The following is a 24,255-nucleotide window of genomic DNA, read 5'->3' on the forward strand; positions in this document are numbered from 1 at the left end:
AGGCCGAAGAACACCTGGCGCAGGGACCTTGAGACTGAATCAAGCAGTGTGGACTGACATGGAAACAGCTGGAAAAGAAGGCCCAGGATAGAGGACTCTGGCGGACTGTAGTCAACGGCCTATGCTCCATGAAAAGGAGCGATAGGCTAAGTAAGTAAGTAAGTAGTTTCAAGGCTTTTGCGGCCAAATTAATTCAATTTTCTCCAGAAACTGGCTGTATCAAATATGAATGGACATCATTAACGACGCCACCCCCCTGACAGAAAGGCCGGGATGATCGGTTTATTTTTCAAACACAGTTCTTATATGAAGCGACCTAAAATCGGGATTTCAATGCAAACAAGAAAATACATGAACCTGTGTACTGGCGCCCTCTACTGAAAGTGACGTCAGACTTCGGTGCTCTATAGGCCTAGTTATTTATCATGACCAGGTCAACCAAAGTGCTGTACAGGTTCAAAGAAAACAAAGAGAAAACAATGCAATATGAACAAACATCTAGAAACATAAAACTTAAGCAGGAATTTGAAATAAAAGCTAAAACAATACCATAGAGACAGACTTTAGCAGGCAACCCAAAAAGCACAAACAAAGCAGACATTTGCTCAAATGAGGGGAGCGGGGCTACCTCAAGTGACACTAAAAGGCCAAGGAGAATACATACGTTTTAAGCAGAGATTTAAAGGCAATTATGAGCTGGGCAGCTCTGATGTGAAAAGACAAAGTATTCCACGGCCTGGGGCATGCCCCCACATCTATCACAGTATAGGGGACACTGTTGGGTACATTCTAAGTCTTGATTTAGAGTAAAGCAATCTGTGCAAAACTTTAAATTTAATCAATCTATAGAATTGATAAGAGCGGGGCTCTGAATACTAGACAGGCCAGGCCGTTTAAATGGCATCTTCCCAATTCCCATATATACAAAATCTGGGACAAAATGACTAAATGGAAATGTCTGCGAACAAATGCAATTGATATGATGTATCTTTATTGTGCACAGAAGGGGCAACTGCTTGAAGAGATTGCATGCCAGAGACACATAGGCAAATTAAGTGAATCATGTAAAATTTAAAAATTGTTCTTCCTTACCCATGTGAGCTCTCTGTGGTATCCCTTTGGTCCGTTCATTTATTTATTGAAATTATTATTTAGCATTATTTCCCACATATATTTTTGACAACCATGTTGTTTGTATTAAATAATTAACGCTGCTTTACCTTCTAATAAGTCTCTGTGTCACATCTAGGGGCCACAATCTGCATTCAAAGATTTGCCTGTCTACTTCCTGATTGGTTGGACCAATGACAAAGCTTCAAGGAACATCTTTGAATCTTAAATATTTTTGGGAGCGCATTGCTGGCTGTCTGAATACAAAAAAAGAGAAGGTCATTTTGACATATTATTGCTCATAGCAGCTATAAATATAGGCTAATTGGCATTGCTGTTTAAAAGTTGTTCTCATTGAGTAGGCTACAGTTGAGTACAGTCATGAGATTTCACCCCTCTGCATTGCTAGGGAACAGAGTTGAAATTTATTTTGGTCCTTCCTGTGCAGCTACTGATATTCATAAACGCTGCAACAGGAGATTCTCCCTGTGGTTTGAAATGCTTCAATTGAATGGAAGCTCAAATAAATAACAAGTTTAGGTGAATGAAGACATCCAGTTCATTATCGAATAATAACCACAAAGGTTGCTTGATGACATTATCTTGATAATCTTGGCCCACTGAATGGCTTTCAACTGAAATGAAATTATTCCCCTTCTAACATATTATTTTGAACCCATGCACTGTTTATTTGATTAAATATGTGGACAAGGCCTATACACCAAACAAATTCATATGGGCTATTAAAATATTATCTTGTTTTGGTCTAGTTCCTGGCTTTCAAAATGACCCAGCTGGTAATAAACTTGTTTTTAAACGAAAATAATGTTGTGCATGTTTGTATACATGTCGTGACTGTAACTATATAACAGTATGCTACGTCAAGACCAAAGACAGTAGCCTATAGGTTGACTGTCTGGCGCACATGGACACCTAGTGGCCGTAATGGGTCACACACGCGTCTCCAAACTACTCCATGTCCAATCTCGGATGTATCAGTTGCTTATATAGTGTTGGCCATTCCGAAATGGTACCAGAGATGAATGCCAGCGGTATCACTTTGTGAAGCAGCAATTGAATTCTTCCGTCCACAAAAATATTTTGATTTTCTTTTCGAAGGCAAACAAAAAATCATATGTAAGTTTTATTGAATTTTAGCCTATGACCGAATTGCAATTGTGTATAATTGTTGTAATTACTTTGAAATTACGACGAATAGGCTACCAATGCATTTAGTTTCTATATAAGTGCGCATGCAGTGAACATATAGCTAATGCGTAATGGCCATGCGTTTTGGTCTTTAAACTGTTATTTTATAGTTTTGTTTTGTAGCTAAACCCTATATGAGTTTTTCCCCCTATGCATCTTGCCATATGGTGCTTCATAATTGTATTGTGATCATGATTATTAGGCCGATTATCCTGTTTATTATTAATAATATTATAAATGGAAACATGTCGTTCTTTGTTATGCCTCTGTGGTATTACAACAACACAGCTGGTCAAACTTTAACAAAGTGTTTCTCTGCTACAGGAGAGGCATCTTGTGAAGCCCATTAGCTTGACACCAGGACCAAGAGAGGTCCTATTAGTCGTCCCTGGAGGAACACGGTCTGTGCAGCCATCGCATTGATGCCCATGCACCGCTGAAAACAGTTTTTCTTTTTTTGCACAGAACGCGCTTTTCTTGCAAAAACAACAATGGAAAGCGTTTCAAACGAAAGTGACTTTTGGCAACTAAACGAGTCCACCTGGCGGAACTCGAGCCTCCTCGGGGGCAACGGCGGGGTGACGAACCAGACGAACCCGCTGAAACGGAACGAAGAGGTGGCCAAGGTGGAGGTGACCGTGCTGGCCCTCATACTGTTCCTGGCGCTGGCCGGCAACCTGTGCGTCCTGCTCGCCATACACACCACCAAGCACAGCCAGTCGCGGATGTACTACTTCATGAAGCACCTGAGCATCGCCGACCTGGTCGTGGCGTTCTTTCAGGTTCTCCCGCAGCTCATCTGGGACATCACGTTTCGCTTCTACGGACCAGACGTCCTGTGCCGGCTGATCAAGTACCTGCAGGTCGTGGGGATGTTCGCCTCGACGTACATGCTCGTGCTGATGTCCATTGACCGGTGCCTGGCCATCTGTCAGCCTCTGCGCTCCCTGCACAAGAGAAAGGACCGTTTCTATGTCATCATCTCGTGGGTTCTGAGTCTGCTGTTCAGCATTCCGCAGATGTGCATCTTTTCTCTGAGGGAAGTCGGGTCGATCGGGTCGGGGGTGTACGACTGCTGGGGCGACTTCGTGCAGCCGTGGGGCGCCAAAGCCTACATCACCTGGATCAGCCTCACCATATACATAATTCCCGTGGCCATTCTGAGCCTCTGCTATGGATTAATAAGCTTCAAAATATGGCAGAACTTTAAGCTGAAAACCAGGCGAGATCAGTGCATAAACCTCACGCCCAGGACCTCCAAAGGAAATACGCTTTCCCGAGTGAGCAGCGTCAAACTCATCTCCAAGGCTAAGATAACCACTGTGAAAATGACATTCGTGATCGTTTTGGCTTATATTGTCTGCTGGACGCCCTTTTTCTTCGTGCAGATGTGGTCGGCGTGGGATCCAGCGGCGCCTCGTGAGGGTAGGTTGAAAATTAAAATGTACATAGGCTATTATGCTTATGGTGTGGTGTTGGTTTGTGTGTGTGTGTGCGCGCGCGTCAAAGCGCTACTTTACGCACGGGGTAGGCGCACATTTAAAACATATAATGCTGCAATGCATGATTTTGAACGTACATTTTACGAGAAAAACAGCATTTGAAAGTGAGGAATATTGTTGGAATGCAGTCACATTAATCATTCTTTGGCGTGCGTCATTGTTCGCAACATTACGCACACGTTTTTGGGAACGTTGTATAGGCTATTGCCCATGCGGGATGTTACCTGCATGTGCACTCATAAAAACAATGTCATATTTTGAGTATTGTTATCTCTGTTACATTCTCATGAGATTGTGACACATTTTGATTCTGCTTTGTGATTTAGGTATAATATCATAGAATCAATGAGGTGCAGATGTGCATTATAAGTGAGGTTTCAGTGATTCAGCCCAGTGGTTCCCAAACCTTTTCACGTCAAGGACCCCCAAATTGACACTAATTAGCCTGCGTGCAGGGTCCCCATAAGAGAACATTTTTACATAGCAGTGATTCTCAACCATTTTAATTTGAAGGACCCCCATTTAATGGCATTTCTATCTCTGAGACCCCAATTTGTATTGTAAAATCAAAGTAAATGTAACTCTCTGAGAGTGTACAAATGGAACGTTCCATTTGTACACTCTTGGAGTTACAGACCCATAAGGACCCATTTGGTTACAAACTATCATTTAGCTGGGGACCCCCTGGAACTCTCTCAAGGACCCCTAGGGGTCCCCGCAACCCCACTTTGGGAACCACTGTCATTAAGGTCAAACCGTGTTGAAGTAAGGTATTGTGGTGGCTACATGAGTGCAGAGGGGGAAAAAGAACGAACGGTAGTAGGGTTATATTGCCAGATCAGTGACCTGCAGGTGCGTATATAGGCTATCTAAGATAAGAGCGTCTGCTAAATACCCTGTAAATTGTAAACTGACAGAAAATGTACATATTGCTCATTTAAAGGCGAAACTAATGTCTCTTAAAACTTCAATTAACCTTCCCATTAAACTATAGAGTGAGTGACCCGACTTTATAATGGGCTTTAACTTAATGTTCTGCTTCGTTAACCATTGATCAAATTAGTGCGAGCACACTGCAGCCAAGCAGCTTATTATTTATGAATAAATTAGTGAGAGCACACCGCAGCCAAGCAGCTTATTATTTATGCCTGCGAGGCAAAAATGTGGAGTTGACATTTAACAGCTAAACTGAAATGAATGTGTTCAGTTAGTATTGATCTCTGTATGATCCAACAGAAGTACCATTATGGGAAAAGCATTAACTGGAAAATCAATTCCTCATTTTAAACAGACCTTGTGGTCCTGTGTAAAGATTTAATTTATGTCTTATATTATAAAATGGGAGTTTATTGCCAGTATAGCTATAGTAGCCTATAATTAAAATAATGTAATCTGCAGTGCATGTGTTAGTTTAAAAGAAAAGGGGGAATAGCACCCATAAGGACAAGATTTCAGTCTTTGTAATTTTGTTAGATTTGAAACAAAAATATAGTATCATGCATTCAATCAAGGATTTTAATGGCAGTATTTCAAATGACCACACACTTCAAGGCAAACACTGTCAGAACAAAATAGATGACACAAAAAAGTGTTGAGAAATGTAAAAAAAAAAAAAAAAGAAGAAGAAGAAGAATATATATATATATATATATATATATATATATATATATATATATATAATATAATGTATATATAATCATGTAAACAAATACATTTCCTTCTCTGGGTTCCAATCTTGTCATGGCAGTTGTCACTGCTGCTGTCCTCTCAACATCACAGAGGCTGTCATGCACGTCGTCAGGACAAATCCTGTGTGCAACTTCATGTCTTCATGGTGTCAGAATACATTCACACACTTTCCAAACATCAGAGAAATATACACTACAGTATTGCGAGATCGGTGGGAAGAGTGTGACAAAATGAGATTCCACGCAGGCTTGTTCAACAGGGTGTAGTGGCTGCTGTTGTGTGACATGAGGCTTCTGTGCATGCACGTGTGTTTGCTGAGAATGGCCAAATCTGGCAGTCACTGCACGTGTGGACTGTGTGTGTGTACAATAGATAGGCTGAGTGTCACCTGTGTTGTGCCCAGATAAAGTGTCCATTAGAGTGAAGTCAGCATGGACCATGATGCACCAGTAGACTACTTTGCTAATGTTCAGGAAAGGTTCTTACAGGCAATCATGGCATTCAGATTAATCACATTAAATTGGCCCCAGTGCACCAGACAATTGGGATTACTTTACCAAAGGATATACTCAACCCTTTGTGTGAAACCATATAGAAAAAAACACATCTTCAGTAAAACACTCTGTTGAATTCTTGAACACTGCTTATTTGTATTGTGTTGTGCGACCATGTAGAACAAATCTGTCACGTCAGTGCAGATTAATCATTGCAGTCATTATCTTAGTAAGATCACATCTTAATAATGACCTTTTTTTATCCTTCTTCCATGCTCACCATAAATCAAACCATCTCTTTACCACGAGTCAAAGTGTCCTAGATGCTTTCTCCGTCCTGCCTTTCTTGACAAGGGTATAAAGACACTATATACTGACGTGCACCGTGATGTAAATTAGATTATGATTGCCTCATTAGTTAAGGATGGATGGACAGGACCACAGTGCTCACACAGGGATCTATTACAGAGCCATTTTAAGATTTACTGAGTGAGGGACTACAGTAGGCAGATGGATGGATGAATGGAATCAAAAAGTTTTATTTTCCACAAGTGAAGAGAGCTGTAATGATATCCACAAAGTACTAAGATAATAACTTTAATAATAATACAAAAAATAACACTAATAATAATAATAATTATAATAATAATTATTATTAGTATTATTATTATTGATCACTGTTGTGCTACAGTTTCTTGCGACAGTACACTTTATTTCTTTATTTTGTTATTTCTCCTTGAGTGGTTTGGTATTTGCTTAGTTATCTTTTTAACTATTTTCTCTTTTTGTCGCTTCTCCATGTTTATGGCCCTATAATATCTACCGAATAGAATCATTGCCAGAGCTTAGAGCCCTGGGCTTTGAGACTCCGCAAGCAATAAAACATGTTAATACAGGAGGGATGATTTGTCCATGAAATAAACACCACTGCTCATCTGCTGATAGACTTAGTGGAGGTGCTGGAGTCACAAATGTTTGGATCATATGAAAAAATAAAGGGAGGCATCTGAAGAAGGTCAATAAGCCGAAAGCTTAACACCTGGTTGTGTACAGAACAGATTTGAGTGTGCCTCCCTTTATCTTATCAAATGCATAATAAAACAAAAATAGATCATATATTGCGAGGTACAAGCTACATTGTGAATCTGTCCTCTAAGGTTAAGAACTGGTATCTTCTAAGCCTTCATCAGGATCATATTTAGAGTAAATACAGAATGACAACATTTTCAACAATTTTCTTCACAGTATAATAATAAACAGTTTGCCTTTATTTACAGATTTCAACTTTATCCCACAGGTTAGTAAATTGACTCCAACACAATTAATGCATCATCTCCTTTCATACAATGTCGAGGTAGGGTTATGAAACGGCTCCAATAAAACATCTCATCATGATGACTTCAATCATAGGAAGTCACATGTACATCCGGATGCTTATCATGTACACATAAACTCAAAGGATATATACAATGCACAATCTATAAAACAAATTGGCAGTTCAAACAAGCTTACTGTGGCAGCACGTTCTCAAACAAAGGATTTGAACAGAACTCACAGCTTTGAACTCCTTCCCTGTGCACTGACCTGTGCAGCAAGGACAGGTGAGACACAGACAGGTGAATCTCTCCACCAACTGGTCTCACATAATTGACAATTCTTAGAGGCCTGAGATTCCTGAACAGACCCTCCTCACGAACAGGATGAACACCACTTAATTCCTCCCTAACTGGCCTTTGTGTATTCCAGACTTCCTACTGGTGACATGACGCTCCCATAGAGACCACACTCATTAGATTTGACTGGCACAGATGTATGCAAAAGAACATGGAGCCAGCTGAAGCCAATATGACATATATGAAATATATATTTGGCAACAGGATCATACAAAGAAGTGTGCATCTGGCTTAAATACAGAAAGAGAAAGAATGTCTGGAACACAGACAGTTCAGCCTTTTGCACTGACGCGTGCTTGGAGCTAAGAGTGCTTACCGGTACATATATATATATATATATAATATATGTATTTGTTTTGTCAAGATCAATGCAGGTTCTTCAGTGGTTCTTTCGTATGGTTGAGGACGTGCTGCCAGCGCCACACAAAGCAACTGTTAAGCCCCATGTATGGTTGTTTAAACTTTTAGAACACTCTAAAGTTTAGAGGGTTCTCTGCTATTCAGTTCAACTTATTGTAAGTCACCTCTAAATGGTTCTACATATTTTGACAACGATACAGTATGAACACATTTAGCTGTAATTCTGGGCCATTTGGTCCAATTATCCTCCTATAGGTGCATATTGTATTCGGGTCATGGGAGAGACATAACACCTTCCCTTAGATTAGTCAATGAATGTTCCCCTTTGAATGACATTGTAGTTACTAGTTAGTCTACTAGTTAGTTAGCAGGTCGGCTGAGGAAGCTCTGCTGGAACTTTAGGATATATATAACACCAAACAAGGTTTGCCTATAATTACAAACCAAAGAACCAATTGTATTGCTAATTAGCACCATTTGTATTGTTGAACGATAACATTTGCAGTAGGGAGAAATTATGGGTAATACTAATAGTAGCCTGGCTCCAGTCCAGACCATAGATAGATCGGGCAGGGGTTTTCAACAGGTGGTCCGTGGAGGTATTCCATGTGGTCCCTGACCATACATTTAGTAATGCAGGATTTGTTGATTTTTACTTTTTTCTTTCCACTAGTTGAGAAAACATGAACTGAATGACCTGGTGACCTATGATGACCGTCCATGTAGTCATTTACTAGTTGGAGGTCAAGAAACTCAACAGAAAAAGGGAGTTAGAATCTCAAGAGGGGGAAGTGCACTGGATTGCATGGTTGAGTCATTATTATTAGGAAATTATTAGTATTTGATCTTCATCAGGTCATCAATGACCATGACATCGATGACCCGATGAAGATCAAATAGATCAAAACGTTGTCAGATTTCTCAATAAAGAAAGTATTTTTGTACCTGTGGTGTACGGGGTCTATTCTTCACCATCAGCTCTTACAGGTCTACCTGTTTAAGTGGATATGTTTCCGGAATTCCCATTTGCCACCTAAGTGTGATGTATCATTCCCCTGTGGAAGACAACATTAGCTAATTGAGTAGCCATAATTCCCAGTGTAATTCAAATTAGATTCTGGGTCTGCACTGAAGTCACGCACAGAGTTAAGAATGCCCAGAAGCCACTTGGTTGGTCTGGGCTTTAGGGCCGACGGTTTTGCAGAGTTTATTTGACCCTGTGTATACTGTGTACATACTGCATGCTATGATTGAGCTGTTATATTCAAATGATGATGGAGGAAATAATGATGGGGAAACCCGATAGCTGAATGATTTGGACCCATTCCACGTAGACGATGCCTGGGAACAAGTCCAGGGTTCTCAAAATACTGTGTAGCATTGAATGTTTATTAAGCTTGACTTACTCATTTGTGCTTGAACATACTGTATACAGTAGGCCAGCGGTTTTCTGTGTATTATTACATTACTGCATTGTTGTCATTTAAGAGCAGAGCAGTTAACATTGGGCTACATTTAATTTTGTTATAATTTTGTTCAGTTCTTGTTAATTACTGCATGCTATATGTGCTTGTTTTCGTGATCTCCGAGGTGTTATTCTGGGGGACAACATTCTGCCAAGTCTAGGGAGAAGTCATTAGACATAATGTTAGCACAGGGCATAGGATGGAGGCGGGGAGATTATCAATCAACAGGTTAAATACAGGACACAAGGCAATTGCATTAACTTGAAATTCATTTACCAAATGTCAGTTGGACAGTGGAGTTGACATAATGTCACCCAACACACCACTACAGGCCATTTTTGTGTCATCTATCTCCATTGACCATGAGCAGAACTTTTCTCTCAATCTAATCATGTGAGAGTAGTGTCTTGGTCATGCAGTGGACTCTGGACTGTACCACTGACTGCGAGTGTTTGCTTTAACTGGCAGTGTTCAGTCAACGCTATCTTCAATAGACCAATAGGTTCAATTGTAATTAAAATTTTATTAGTAGTAAGGCCTCATTCACACACGTACCAAACACCAATCAAGCAATGTTTGGTCGTTTTTTTGTTTCTTTGGGCCACCACAATGCTTTTCCAATGGGAATCACATGGTTTGATCAAACATTTGTGTTTGATTTTCTGATTGCTGATTGCTCCCCCCTCATCAAACAAAAATGTTTGGTCAAACCATATGTGACTCCCATTGAAAATGAATTGGAGCAGCAATCAAACAGCAATTAGACATGGCACACGGACCGAACATTTGTTGTGTAGGTGTGTACGAAGCCTAAGACTTCGTACACACACAGGGGTATATGCATGCAGCAAATAATGGGAATAGTGGTGCTATTGGATGGCATTATATGGCTACCCATTAATATCATCATTATCAAGAAGTTATTCTTTGAATTACTCCTTGCAAAACTTGAATCCATTTAGACCTGAGGCCTATACCTAACCTAAGCGTTCTGAAAACCTTAAAATTCTTATTCAAAGATAGACAAATATATAATAATTATATTGATATACATGGAGCAACATCATTATTATTCTTTTTTTCCTCACAACTAGTGAGACACAGAGGTAGCTCCAGGATTGAAAGGTATAACCCTAAATTCCTAACCTATAACATACTGTATAGGTTGCAACAGGTCTCTCAGAGATTAAGATATTCTGGCTGTATAGTTACTGTAGGCAGAGTCAAATGATCAATCAGGATTTCTCTGTAGAACAAGAAAGAAGAGGGGTGATAGCACTACAAATATGTACAAAAGGAGAGAGGGCGGATGTAAAATTATGGTGCTTTCTTAAAGTTAAAAAGCCAACATCTTCATCAGGGCATGAATGAAGACTCTTAGAAGTCGAAACATGTTGGATTTTTAACTTTATTATATTACCCTGATCTTTTGTACCTTCTTGTAGTGCTCGGATCGGATCACCCCTCTTCTTAATTCTTCTTCGAGAACACATTCCAGTAGGTGGGACATTGTCTGTACTGATCCACAGCTGCACGTGTCTTCTGTTGTGAGGTTCCAGACTTTCATCATCAGTGCTTTGCACCTCCTCTGTTCCACACGTAGTCTAATGAGTGACTTCCAGGTTGTCCAGCCAAGGTCGTGGCCACTAGCGAGGCTTTCTGTTGGTGTTATTCCTCTGTCCAGCCATTCAAGAGCGCACGTGTCGCTTTGCCATTCAACTTGCCAGATGTTGGCCCTTGATGCTTGTTTGGTTATCTGGAGGGGCAAGACTGTCTGCACGAAACGGGCTCTAGATGGGAGCCTGCGTGGGGGTGCTACGTGGCCATGCAAGGGGTGTCTACAGTCTAATGTCTATCTCCTGTGTTCTCCGTTCATCTTGAGCGATACACAGTCGTCTGATGTGCGGGGGAGAGATGCTGGCTATAGCGCATATTATAATTTGTGAGTGGCTTTGTTTGCAATATATTGGCAGAATTTGGCACCATCAAACTGTGTGTCTCCTCTCTCTCTCTCTCTCTCAGCCATGCCCTTCATCATCTCCATGCTGCTGGCCAGCCTCAACAGCTGCTGCAACCCATGGATCTACATGTGCTTCGCTGGGCACCTGTTCCAAGACCTCAGGCAGAACTTCATCTTCTGCTGCTCCTCACGCTACCTCAAGTCCAAACAGGGCAACTGTGAGCGCGACTTTGACTCCAGTCACAAGAGCAACTCCTCCAACTTTGTCATGAAGAGCACCAGTAGTCAGAGGAGCATCACACAAACCACCAACACATAAAGCCCACAATACCTGCATTTACACATCTGGCGGGAACAGTAAGGAGGCAAAGACTTGCATGAATTTTATTTTTTATGGAATTTAACACAGTCAACCAACCTTCACCGACCGACCCTATTGATTAAGCAGCTGGTGATTTTTGGAACGAGCTAGGGGTTTATTGAGCTGTGTCTGTCCGATAATGGTGTTGCTCTCCTGTTATAGACGTTGTGCACTAAGTTTCGTTGCATTTGCAGTGGACATTTTAACATCTACATACCCTACTCTGACAGCCGTTACGAGTATCCTCCAGATAAAAGGCACGCCCTTTAAAATGTAGTAGTAATACGTTTTTTGTTAAATAAACACTTTATTTTGTTTTACTGTTGAGCTCTACAAGCACGGTGGCATGTAAAACCTCTTTAAATACCAGCGGCAATGGCTTTTTGCAACCATTATCTTGACGTATTTCCTAGTGAAATGGGCTGGGCTCTTCTCTGTCAATCACAGTGATGGGTAGTACCACTCAAGGACTTGACGGTGACGCTTTACAAATCTGTTTACATTCTCCCTGAATGAAAATTGTTGTGATAAAAATATAGTGTCCGGGGGAAATACTTCTGACGGATGTTCCGGCACAACACTTCGTGACCAGACTTTTCTCTGCGCAGAAGAATAAGACTGGGAACGACCCTTAGGTGTGCAAGGTAGCTATATTCTGCCAAGCCCCACCCAACACGTTCACCTGAGTGACCCGTCCCGTCCCCTTGGGGGATTTACACTTCGTATCGCGCACTGCAGACAAGACAATGCTGAATCAAGATTATGTTTGTAAATAAACATTTATGAACGCTTGTTTATCTGCATCTGTTTGTTTAGCTGTGTGTTTTGTTTTTGTTTTGGCATCTATTGTTAACTGTGACCCAAGTATGACCACTATTACACTCTAAACGTTTTCATTTCAGCTGGTCATTAATCTGTAATGTCCATCCAGGAGGCCATGTGAAACAGGGCATTGGCTCCCTTTACAGACGATGTCAATCATAATGTCCACATCATTGATCCAAGAGGGGGAAAACAATATCAGAGGAATTCTTAAAAAGTTACGTTAAGATCATTTCAAAAGTGGAAGACATGGCCTCACAGAGGGCCAGGATTCCATGTATGCTGCCATAATATACAGCGTGTTTTATGTGGGCCATTTGTAGTCAAATCCAGTGAACAACATGCAACCATACCTTCACACGTCCATAAATGAAGCAGTGTTCTTTACAGTATCTAAAGCTCATATTATGAAGGATGTCAATAGATGTTGAGTACTATATGTGCTGTATGTGTCTACATGTTTTACAAAACAAGCTGCCCACCATTCTCTAGTGGAAAAAAAACCTTATCTAAAACAATTTATCTGAGGTATTTCTGTAGCAACTGTGCTGTGTTTTGGTCAAATGTTTTCTATACATATAATATTGACTGTCTTTGTAATAGTCGTTGCTGGGTCAGTCTCCGTATATGCTTAATTCATACTTCGTCGTATTGCGGTGACGGAAATAGCCGATCTACAAGCTCACTATGTGTCACGTCGTCCCACGAAGCATAAATCAGGCTTTATGCCACTCAGAGATACTGTGATGATGTTGTACAAGCTTGGATCTCCCGTTTCAAAAGGGAAACATGAATAATAGCATTTCATCACACAAGTGTACAGTGCATGTGTTTTTGAAAGGATATTGCGCAAAGAGGTCAACGCGACTTAAAGCATTGCTAACTGTACTTGAAACTCCAGTCTTTGTAAAAAATAATATTAAACAGCAGCATTTAAAAGACAGGTTTTTTATTTTCGACAGAGATCTTTATTTTCCTTTTGTCATTAAGCTAATTCTTTCTTTTCACTTTGTCCTTAATGCTACTGAGAACCTGAAGGGTTCCGATTTTTCTTCTAGAGTGCTGTATTTTGGGAGAGAATGTCTCTTATTTATTTGAAATAAAGTGTATATATCATATTAAAAGATAACTCAAATATTTTGTGGTCCTTTTGCTTGAGTATGAAATTATATCTAAATTCTATTAAAGTTTAAAGGATAACCTAATTGTTGTTGCTGCACTGCACTTTGTTTGAACCTTTTTTGTTCTGTTTTATCTTTTGGGAAATCTTTTTGAAAACAACTGGAAAGATTTGAATTGAAAAAGCAAAACATTTAATGAAAATAAAACAGGATATTGACTTATACCAACCCACTGCCTTAGATGACTATATGTCACTAACATGCATGATGTTTTAGTTGTGCGAGGGAATCCCCACTTGAACTTAACAACAGTGTCTAAACTCCACAGGCATGCCACAGTCCGGCTAGCCTCGGAAACCCAGACGTTTTTATTTCCAGGGAGAAAACAGTCCGGCTTGAACCCAGGGAGGCTTCCGCCTCCTTGCTGTGGGCTAACCACTGAGCTGTACTGTAAGAAGACATAATGGTCATTATAATCAGTATGTCCTTTTTAACAATGGGCAATAGAGAGTATGCACATGCATGATTTATTGATTTTCCCATCATCAGGACACGCCCCCCTCATCTAGACTGAGTGGCAAAACATTGAGCAGCCTGGAGTGTTGGAGTTTGGAAGCGCTCGTTGGAAATGAACTCTGACACTTAATCAAATGCAGGGCATTTCTTGACAGAAAGTAGCTCATAACGTTTCTATGGTGGATTTTTATGAAACAAAAACTTGCAGATAGAAAGAGGATAATTCAAGCTTTTCGTACAGCTGCAATGTTGGTGAGTTTAACATTGTTTAATGCAATCAAACAGGACTTTTCTGTTTGGATGAATGGGCTATCAACCTCATGGCTCGGCAAGGCTACTTTACTTGTAAATTATATTAAGTAACTCAGATGTTTAATAATATTTTAACTCTTGAGAGCGTAAAATGAAACCAAATGTCCCTGGACCACTGGTTGAAAAACACTGCACACAGAAGAGTAAGTTTTCTTTTGCAATAGCGGCCTCTAGTGGATTGCAGTACTTGTGTATTTGTGTAATAATATACAACCTCTATTCCACATGACTCAATGTTGCCAACAACATCCAAGTGTGACTAACAGACCTGCGTAATCAACACAGTTAATGAGGAAAACAACAGTTAATTAAACACGTACTTTCCCAAGCATCACTCTGTCAGAATGTCCTGATTGTGCAATCAATTGCACTGGAAGAGAGCCATACAATTTACTACTGTAATACTCTCTCTAATAGTTTCAGATGAATGTCAAAATGTGCCCCCATCTCTCTCTCTCTCTCTCTCTCTCTCTCTCTCTCTCTCTCTCTGTCTCTCTCTCTCTCTCTCTCTCTCTCTCTCTCTCTCTCTCTCTCTCTCTGTCTTTTGATGTCTCTGATTACGATTACACATTCAGCAGTAGAGAGCCATATAAGGCTTAGTTTTTTTGTTTTTGTTGGTTGGTTGGTTTTCTTTTTTTTACAATTCCACAAACTTAAAAGAAAAGTCTGGCATATTTTATTTTCAACATCATTCTTACCAATAAAAACAAGTAGCTAATTGGTTCCTGAATGGCAATAGAATGAATCATAGAAATAGTATTGATATTGTGATACCAAACAGTTTCAACATACTCAGAAAGTCATATACTCTAAAAGAGTATCCAACTGTTTTTAATCGGGATGATTGAGCATTGAGCAATAATATCACTATTGCTGATGTTGATATATAATTTATTATAAACGAGCATGTCAGACACAAAACCAATAGCAGAATCTCACTGTTCTACAATGTAACATCCAAAAGCAGTATTTATATAAATATTGATTTTAGCCAAACAGAATATAAAAGAGGGAAGTTTGATATTCTTCCCACAGGAGCAGCCCTGTTGGAGAGTTTGTGTCGTGTGGTGTAGAGAAGCCATTGTCTCATAGCATTTTTGTGACACTAATTCATACGGCCATGAAGACGTCCTCCTCGCATCGTCCTCCCCTCGTCTCCCCTGCCGAGCAGCGGCCAGCTCTCCAGGACAGCCTGTCACAGAATGATGCCGCGCACAAGTCAGCCGTCACAAGGCGCCTGGCTGCGGAGGGCGCGCCGGGGGATGCCAGCCCAGGCAGGGACGTGCACACATAGACATCAAAGGGGCCCTTTTTGTAAAACAACTGCCCTTTCCAGACCACGAGTGCAGCATTTACTATAGGTGAAAGAGATGCAAAATGCCACTCATTTCCATGCCATACTGGAAGGTATAGGATTCAGGAGAATAGCTTTTTTTCCCCCGAAGTCTCCTGTGGGGGTTTTGTCGAAAGCGAGGAGGAGGTGTCATGGAAAACACACCGACGATGCCAGGACTGAACGTCTAGGCCAGGGATCTTCAACGTTTTTCAGGCGGAGGACCCCCTTTAACTGAGAGAGGGACCCCCACTACATATTGTATGGAATTGTGTTGCACATTTAACTTTTTCATTGATTTCACAGATTCATATAGATTGTTTAACAGTGTTGTGTAAACTGTAAATGTATGTTTTTTAATCTTGGATTTATGTCAATGTGCATTTTCAGACATTAAAACAACTAAATCTTCAAAATCTTTCACTCTGTACTCTTTTTTCCCCCCTCTACACCAAACATCTCCGCCAAAAAAAAGCCGATCTACAAGCTCACTGCGGCCGTTGAGAGCTTGTAGATGGGCTATTTTCGATGAATGAATGTTCCCACCTGAATAGGTCTGCCGTAGGGTTCAAGTGGTTACTGTATGTAAAAATAAAAAACAATCACACCCGTGTGAAGTGAGGGGAGCTCTTATCATCACACGTCATCACACATCATCTCATTCTGGCCAATCACAATTTGCGTCCTCACTTTTGTCTTCAATGTTTGTGTTTACACACGTTTGTGTTTACACAAACCCTCAAACTGTCTATGGGAATTCACTTTGTCTTCAATGTTTGTGTTTACACAAACCCTCAAAGCTGGACATAGGATGGGCTAGCGCAACTAAAATAAAATAATATCACACCCGTGTGAACTGAGCGGTGTGTGTGTGTGTGTGTGACCCCAATGCAACCCCAATTAGCTGACCGCTCAGTGTGAATGGCCCGGCTGCTGAGGGGTCAATAGGTCGTGCTATACAAACACATTCCGTGCGCCAAACAAACAGACAGACATACACACGGCTGTTCCTTGTGAGCGGTTTACACCGCAAAAAAAAAAAAAAGATACAAAAAAAGGTTCCTATCATTCAAAGATGGCCCCCCTTAGCTATATAGTAACTCTGATGACCCCCCTGTTGAAGACCCCTTGCTCTAGTAGTGGATATATATATATATATAAAAAAGGGACCACATTTCAATCCATCAGTCAGTCTTTTTATACTTCCTTGCGCAAGGCCACGCGGATGCTGCCGAAAACCTTGCCCAGGGCTTCAAAGAAGGGGTCGCAGAAGGTCTGGATGCACAGCGAGTAGATCTGGCTGATGCACTGCGACTCGATGAGGCAGCTCTTGATGCACGGCACCACGGCCCAGATGTGGCAGAAGGAGACGCAGGCGAACAGGACGCCCCAGAGCAGCGCCACGGGGATGCCGAAGACGGCGGACAGGATGCGGTAGCACCAGTACTTGGACACGGTGAAGGTGGTGTAGCTGAGCTTCCACACGCCGTCCAGGCTGTGGGTGCCGTCGGGCTCCGCGATCACGTCCTCGAACTCCACCTGGAGAGAGAGAGAGAGAGGAGAAGATGTCAACTCGGATGTTGGTATTGTACGGGGCTAAAGGCTCATACATACTCATACACTACACGGCGGTGTAGTTTTTTACGGTGTAGCTGTTTCTTACGGTGTAGCCGATCTACAAGCTCACAATGCGTCGCATTAGTACTTAGTACTTTAAGTACATTTTGATGCCGATACTTTTGTATTTTTACTCAAGTACATTTTCAATTTGGTACTTTTACTTGTAACGAAGTACTTCTAAATTGCAGTATTGGTACTTTTACTTAAGTAAAACAATTGAGTACTTTTCCCACCACTGCTCTGGTGGTGGTTCTACAGAGACCGATCCTCCTCATTCCTGTCTGTCATAGTGGAACTGTGTGTTGTAACGTCCTTATCTAATGACATGTTACACTCGGGTAAATTCAACATTATAGTTAATGACCAGGAACTAACGATGAGAATGAGGATGAATTGAGCTCATCATTAGTTCATATAGCGTTCATTTCATGTATGGATTTGCATGCTCAAGTATACAATGTGACCCCTTTTCTGTGTTTATATTAGGAACGGGCACAGGGAGGAGGAGACTCGCTCGGAAAGAGCTATACTTCCACCATTTTCCAGCCTCACTGTCACTCTCGCGACACATAGGCCTATAGATAAGGAAACATCGCACAACAACGTTGACATTTCTAGACTCACAACGTGAACGGGACAGATTTATCGGGTTAATTTTGCGCCGGGTGTCTCCGTCGTGCCTCTTCATGTGCCCAAAAGAACAGATGTACAAGCTGTCGACAGCCATGAGGCAGTGAGTTGATATACCGGTAGCTTATAAGTCTGTTTTCTTTGGGCAGGCATATGCTACATGTCACTTACGTGTTGGACAGTGCAACATACACCACCCGACCAGCCCACCACCCAATGTATTCATATTGCGGGGACATTTAGCTCTTAAAATAGTCTCGCATGGCCAGACTGTTGCCTCTCACAATTTTCAAATGCTTCCTCTATATATACAGTCTGGAGAACGGAAGCTCTTTCCATGAGTAAGCGATAAAGCGGATGTGACACGCACCCCTTATATTGTGTTTAGTTTCCAAGATGGCCGCAGCACCAGGAGGGGGTGGGGCGGAGGTGAGCGGGCGGGGTTGACATATGACCTCACTGGGCTGCATTCAAGACACTTGCCTTGTGTCTGACACCTGACTTGTGTCTGAACACAGCTTTGATGGATGTGTTCTGCCCCCCCACCAAACAAAATGTTTGGTAAAACCATATGGGCTTCCATTGGAAATGCACAAGACAGGTGTCTTGAATATGTGAACGCAGCCCAGTAAGGCCACCCACTCCTGGTGCTGCGGCCATCTTGGAAACTAAATCACAATATAAACAATGGGAGAGAGGTGGGGCCGAGAAAGGCCCTTATTGGTGCAGCGGCAAAAACAAGTCCTACTCGCAGCAAAACAGCGTATATATAGCTAAGATGGTTAGTTTGTTTTCTGCGTTATTTCTTCCTTCACTAGTTTTGTCAGTGTTAATTCCATGATACTTTTCTGTGTTAAACTATCTGTGCAACAAAATAACATGAATCTCCCGCTCGTATGACTCTAGAGTCTATGCTCCCGTCTCAGTTGTGTTTCCAATAGTACTACAGTTCCCTGAGCACCGTGTCGTGACCATAGAGTATATATGAATAGAGAGGGCACCCAGAGGAAACCCTGAGGCCAAATGGACATAGTGGCCGAATGAAGGTATTGCAGCCTGGCCCTAAAAACACATGAACGCGCTGGTCCGTTGACTATCATTGTGCACGTTCACGACGGCAGCACGCTCGTGCGCGTTCGTGCGCGTTCGTGCACGTTCAACGGCAGCGCGTTCATGTGTTTGGGGCCAATCCATCCCAGAATGCACTCTGTTCCTACACGGAAGGAGGAGTGAAATCGCCTCATGCGCTTTTGAGCAACTTAATGCAAAGTGGATGGAAGGAGAACTCGGGTGCCCTCTCTATTCATATATACTCTAAGGTCGTGACTCGTGATAGGTTGAATATCTTTCCGGTCTGAGCAGCAGAGACAGCTTCCGTGACTCGGCTCTTGGGAGCTGTAGTTCCAGACTCTATATAACATTCGGAGATTTTGGAATAGTTGTCTGGCTATATGCGAGACTACTCTTAAAATAACAACCATTCTGCTAATGTTGTTATCCGGAGTTGGTTTGACAGACAGACAAGAGTCTGTTGCTTGATATAGGCCCCTCAACCGACTGTGTGTGTGTGTGTGTGTGTGTGTGTGTGTGTGTGTGTGTGTGTGTGTGTGTGTGTGTGTGTGTGTGTGTGTGTGTGTGTGTGTGTGTGTGTGTGTGTGTGTGTGTGTGTGTGTGTGTGTGTGTGTGTGTGTGTGTGTGTGTGTGTGTGCGCGTGCGTGTTTATTTAATTATTTGATATCTCTGACAGTCAACGCATTGTATGGCTATCTCAGCTAGGCGACTATAGTAACAACACACCGACTAGCCTACTAGACAGATGCGTATCATGATCTGCGTGCAACATAAAACTGCTATTTATTTACTGAGGAGAGAACACGTTTGCCTGATCACCCGTCAATTCACTCTTGTGGTGTTTTTTCCTCTCTCTCTCTCTCTCTCTCTCTCTCTCTCTCTCTCTCCTCTCTCTCTTGTTCCGTAAGGATCACATGTCCAATTGTCCACATGTGTTCTTGTCAAGTCAAGTTGTAAACATTGAGAACTGTTTTGACGTGAGGGGATATTGAGACGGAGATTAGACCACCCAAACATTTTCTAATAGCAAATAATAGCACTGTCGACCGATATAGCTAAATCTGAGCAACAGACAAACAAGTCAACTATAGTAGAGAGATGGAAGATAGTATACTGCAGTGACAGTCTACACACCAGCGGCAGACTGGCGTTACTTGTTTTAAACGTCAAAGTCGTAGACTGTAAAATGGCGCCTAAAGTGGGCAGAGACGAGTTAACCCCGAATCTTACGTGTCATGTCCCTTTATGCCTGTCTCTAATACTGGAGTCAGGAATAGAGGGTGTCATGATTTGATTCTCCAAATGGTAGGCACGTGCAGCATGGAAAATGTACGCCTCAGCTGCGAGTTTCACCATTACAGCACTCCTTCAGCAGCCCCCCGTCCCCCACCCATCTGCTTGGTGCCCTGTGCTTTGTTATATAAACTATATGGTTCATGTGCATACGCCGAAATACAAAGTGGGCCTGTTATAGCTCCACCATGACTGATATCAGTCCAGCGATGTCTCTGAGAGTAGCTGACACATGATCTCTGGGAATGTGCATATCCAGGTTCTGGGGTTATAGTACTGTATGTGGCATGTACGTGAAAAGAAAGGCTCTGGTGTGCTTTCATCTTGGGTCTCCCTTCAGCAGAGATTAATTAGAACTTTTCACAACATACTGTAGGTTATTCCATAAACTCCTTATTATTAGCCTGAAAATGCATGTTTAATCAATTGGATTAAAGAAAAGCCTCCAACTTCGGTACAAAGAGATTCTTAATGTTCTCCCTCAAGAGAGAGATTATGGGCAGTATTAAAGGCCACATGCAAAACATCTTTCCTGCAAGCTATGAGGCCCACTTTTAATATTTCCCCACAGAGATCTCTCGGACAGTAAGTGTCCTCCTAGTTGGAACCCCTCCTCTGAAAATGGTTTGTGAACATGATTTCTCATGTTGCTGTATCTAGAATGTAAACGTACCTAATATGTGACATATGCATATTTCTACACTGAACTACTGATGATCCTTTCTATCTTGTGTTGTTTGCTGCATTCTTATCCTACAGCTTGTCGTTGATTATGAGAGGTGCTATAATGGATGACATGCATTACGATACATTGGACATAATCATTCTGGTATGTACGCTCAAAATTGTCTATTAGATGTTTTAACACGAGAAATATTCTCCATCCATTCATTTTCCATAACGACAGACAGCAAGTTGGAATCCATTGCGTTTCCCTCCGTGTACAGTTAAAATGAGTCGTCATGAAGACTTGATCTGTGTTTATAGGTGCTTGCCAGAGCAGATAGTAGAAACAATAGATGTGTAAACCCATTTGGTCAAAGTGCCAATCAGATTATTTAACACCTTGTTTTATCGGGCAACATTTTATCACTATTCAAATAGAGTCACAAAGGCAAATGGAAAATGAAAAGAAAAACATGAAAAGTGGGCTACAGAAAACAAGATTTATGTTAACTAATTTGCTGAACATGAACATATTTAGTCTTGTTACTGACAACTGTACCAGTCAGTTGTAAATTGAATGTCAGTGTTAGTGTCACAGTATACTAAGTATAGGTACCCTGCAACCCCTGAAATGTACCAATCACTTTTTAATGATACCGCCTGTCCTGGCATACATTAACGACAGGACAGCATATGCACAGATATGAATACATTTTATTAATATCTCTGAGTAAGCCGTGCTGTTATTGTGATATGTACCCATGGCAACAATCGACAGGATAAACACTGGTCTAGCTTAAATAAGACATGGCGGTAATATGTGTGTCACTCCCTTCCCGTCCACCCCCCCCCCCCCCCCACACACACACACACACTCCATAAATAAACCCTGTGTTCAGCTCAAGCAGCACGAATAGATCTGGTACTATTTTTGGGATCTCCCCCAGTAGCATAGTAACCTATGCTTCTACGTTACTTCTTCTTATACTATTTCTAATATGCATATTACCCCTTGTTTACCTTGATTACTGTAAATCGCTTGGATTAAGAATGTCTGCTAAAAAGGCCTAAATTGTAAATTGTGTTCATGCCCTCAATCATCTTTAAACATTTTCTCCACATGTGAACACACCAAACCTCTTCGTCAAAAATAACCAATCTGCAAAAACAAATAGCCGATCTACAGTACAATACAAGCTCTTGTAGATCAGCTATTTTTTTTTTGGGCCAAATGTTCCTCCAGATTAGGGATGCTAGAGTTCAGGTGCTGATGCCAACCAGTGCATAAAGTATATGTTGAACCAAACGGAGCACACAAACCTTCACCACATCCTCGTTGATCTGCTTGGGGTCTCTGTTGATCAGGTCGATCTCCTTGGTGTGGCTGTCTTTAATTGGGATCTTTTCCTCAATGGTGGTGTTGTACTGGTACTGGTCCGCCATTGTGGGAGTCCAAACCTGGTGGGGGGGCCGCGGCTCTAAGGAGAATGGGAGCGCTCAGGGCTTGGTGGTGGGCGAGAGGGGTGGTGGTGGTACGAGTATAAGGGTGGCTTCCAATCCCCAAAAACTGACTGCACGCAGGCTGGCCTGTCAGGTCGCTCCGAACCCCCCGTGTCACTGACTGCACTGACGACACGGCTGAAATGCCAGTGGACAGCTGCTGCAAACGCCCTGGTGAAAATGTGGGCCCCCTCCCCAACATTCCCACCCCACCTCATCCACTCTCTACACACGCAGTAATGCACTTACACCACACGCGCACGGCAGACCACACACACACACACACACACACACACACACACACACACACACACACACACACACACACACACACACACACACACACACACACACACACACACACTTGCACTTACTTACTCACACTCTCGCATGCACGCAACATGCACACAATAATGCACATTGCATTGACAGAGAAGGCATGCCTTAGAGGGGGACCCATGGCTGTGTCACATTTCACACAGGACTGTGGGGCTGCAGGGGCAGAGTTTGCACGGTGGCACGAATTTCCACTGAAGGGTGAGGCAGCAGCACACACAGAGTAGAGTACAGCAGCACGGATCCTACTGCTGGTTCTCTACAGAAGAAACTAGAAACATACATTTGATCATGTGATTTAGTTTTCCAGTGACATTACACAATGCACAATGCAACCAAAGCATTCGTCACTGCAGTGTGTTGATTTAGTCTTTTGAATAACACACCATTTAGTCTTAGTCCTAGTCTTCTGAAAAACCTTAGTCGATTTATTCTTTAGTCTTAGTCAACAAAATTAACACTCCGTCACTGTTGGGTGGAAACCGTGTACGTCAAAAACTGGTCCTTTGTTTATATTACATTTCTTTATTACCTTTCTTTATTAACCTCGCCTACATTGAAAAAAAACACTGGTCCTTTGTTTATATTACATTTCTTTATTACCTTTCTTTATTAACCTCGCCTACATTGAAAATGAGGGCTTGCCCTCAACTGTATACTTCCAAGTATAAATAAAGGTGATGAATTATAAAAGAGTAGACTATTTATTTATCGGTCCCCTTAACCCTTATCCCTAAACTTCATTGGCTTTTTTACTATTTTGAAAAACATTTTTGAATGTAGCCGATCTTACAAGCTCACAACGTGTCAATGTAGATCGGCTAGAGTTGAACAATTTTTAAATGTTTTTCAAAAAGGCATAAAGGATTTGAAGGGTAAGGTTTTGACGAAAATAGGGTCCTTACTTCCTCCTGTTCCTTTATCATACCTATATATATATATATATAGGTATGATAAAGTAGAGCATTATTAATGTACGAGAAAATTTGACATTTGACATTATGAGGTTCATGTTTTTACCGTGCACATCCTGAGCCTCTATATAATTCATTAAATGTGTGCTGCACATGTCATTATTTCACCGTGAAGTACTCGGCCGCACAGGCATACAAATGGAACACATTGTACAGGGAAGAGAATAATTCACCCAATAGTGTCACATTTCCAGTCACATTCTTGCCTACTGGGAGAGCTTAGGAAAATGTTTGTTT

At 41.7% G+C, this 24,255-nt stretch overlaps 2 protein-coding genes across 2 annotated transcripts; one reads left to right on the forward strand and one right to left on the reverse strand.

Annotated features, from left to right (window-relative positions):
- Positions 1-2,689: 2,689 nt before the first annotated feature.
- On the forward strand, positions 2,690-11,926 carry oxtra (oxytocin receptor a). Its single transcript, XM_083771409.1, has 2 exons — positions 2,690-3,744; positions 11,526-11,926. Exons 1-2 carry the CDS (start codon positions 2,811-2,813, stop codon positions 11,780-11,782), a joined length of 1,191 nt encoding a protein of 396 aa, XP_083627535.1. The 5' UTR covers positions 2,690-2,810; the 3' UTR covers positions 11,783-11,926.
- A 3,295-nt stretch (positions 11,927-15,221) lies between these two features.
- cav3 (caveolin 3) lies at positions 15,222-22,852 on the reverse strand. Its single transcript, XM_083771410.1, has 2 exons — positions 22,529-22,852; positions 15,222-17,467 (listed from the first exon to the last, which is right to left on the reverse strand). Exons 1-2 carry the CDS (start codon positions 22,649-22,651, stop codon positions 17,126-17,128), a joined length of 465 nt encoding a protein of 154 aa, XP_083627536.1. The 5' UTR covers positions 22,652-22,852; the 3' UTR covers positions 15,222-17,125.
- Between the last annotated feature and the right edge of the window lie 1,403 nt (positions 22,853-24,255).

Source organism: Protomyctophum parallelum (genome assembly GCF_964188405.1).
Source record: "Protomyctophum parallelum genome assembly, chromosome: 8".
NCBI lineage: Eukaryota > Metazoa > Chordata > Actinopteri > Myctophiformes > Myctophidae > Protomyctophum > Protomyctophum parallelum.

Coding starts and splice junctions, on each gene's coding strand:
- oxtra (XM_083771409.1), top strand. CDS start 2,811: ATGGAAAGCGTTTCAAACGAAAGTGACTTTTGGCAACTAAACGAGTCC. Junction 3,745..11,525: donor TCCAGCGGCGCCTCGTGAGG/GTAGGTTGAAAA, acceptor TCTCTCTCTCAG/CCATGCCCTTCATCATCTCC.
- cav3 (XM_083771410.1), bottom strand. CDS start 22,651: ATGGCGGACCAGTACCAGTACAACACCACCATTGAGGAAAAGATCCCA. Junction 17,468..22,528: donor TCAACGAGGATGTGGTGAAG/GTTTGTGTGCTC, acceptor CTCTCTCTCCAG/GTGGAGTTCGAGGACGTGAT.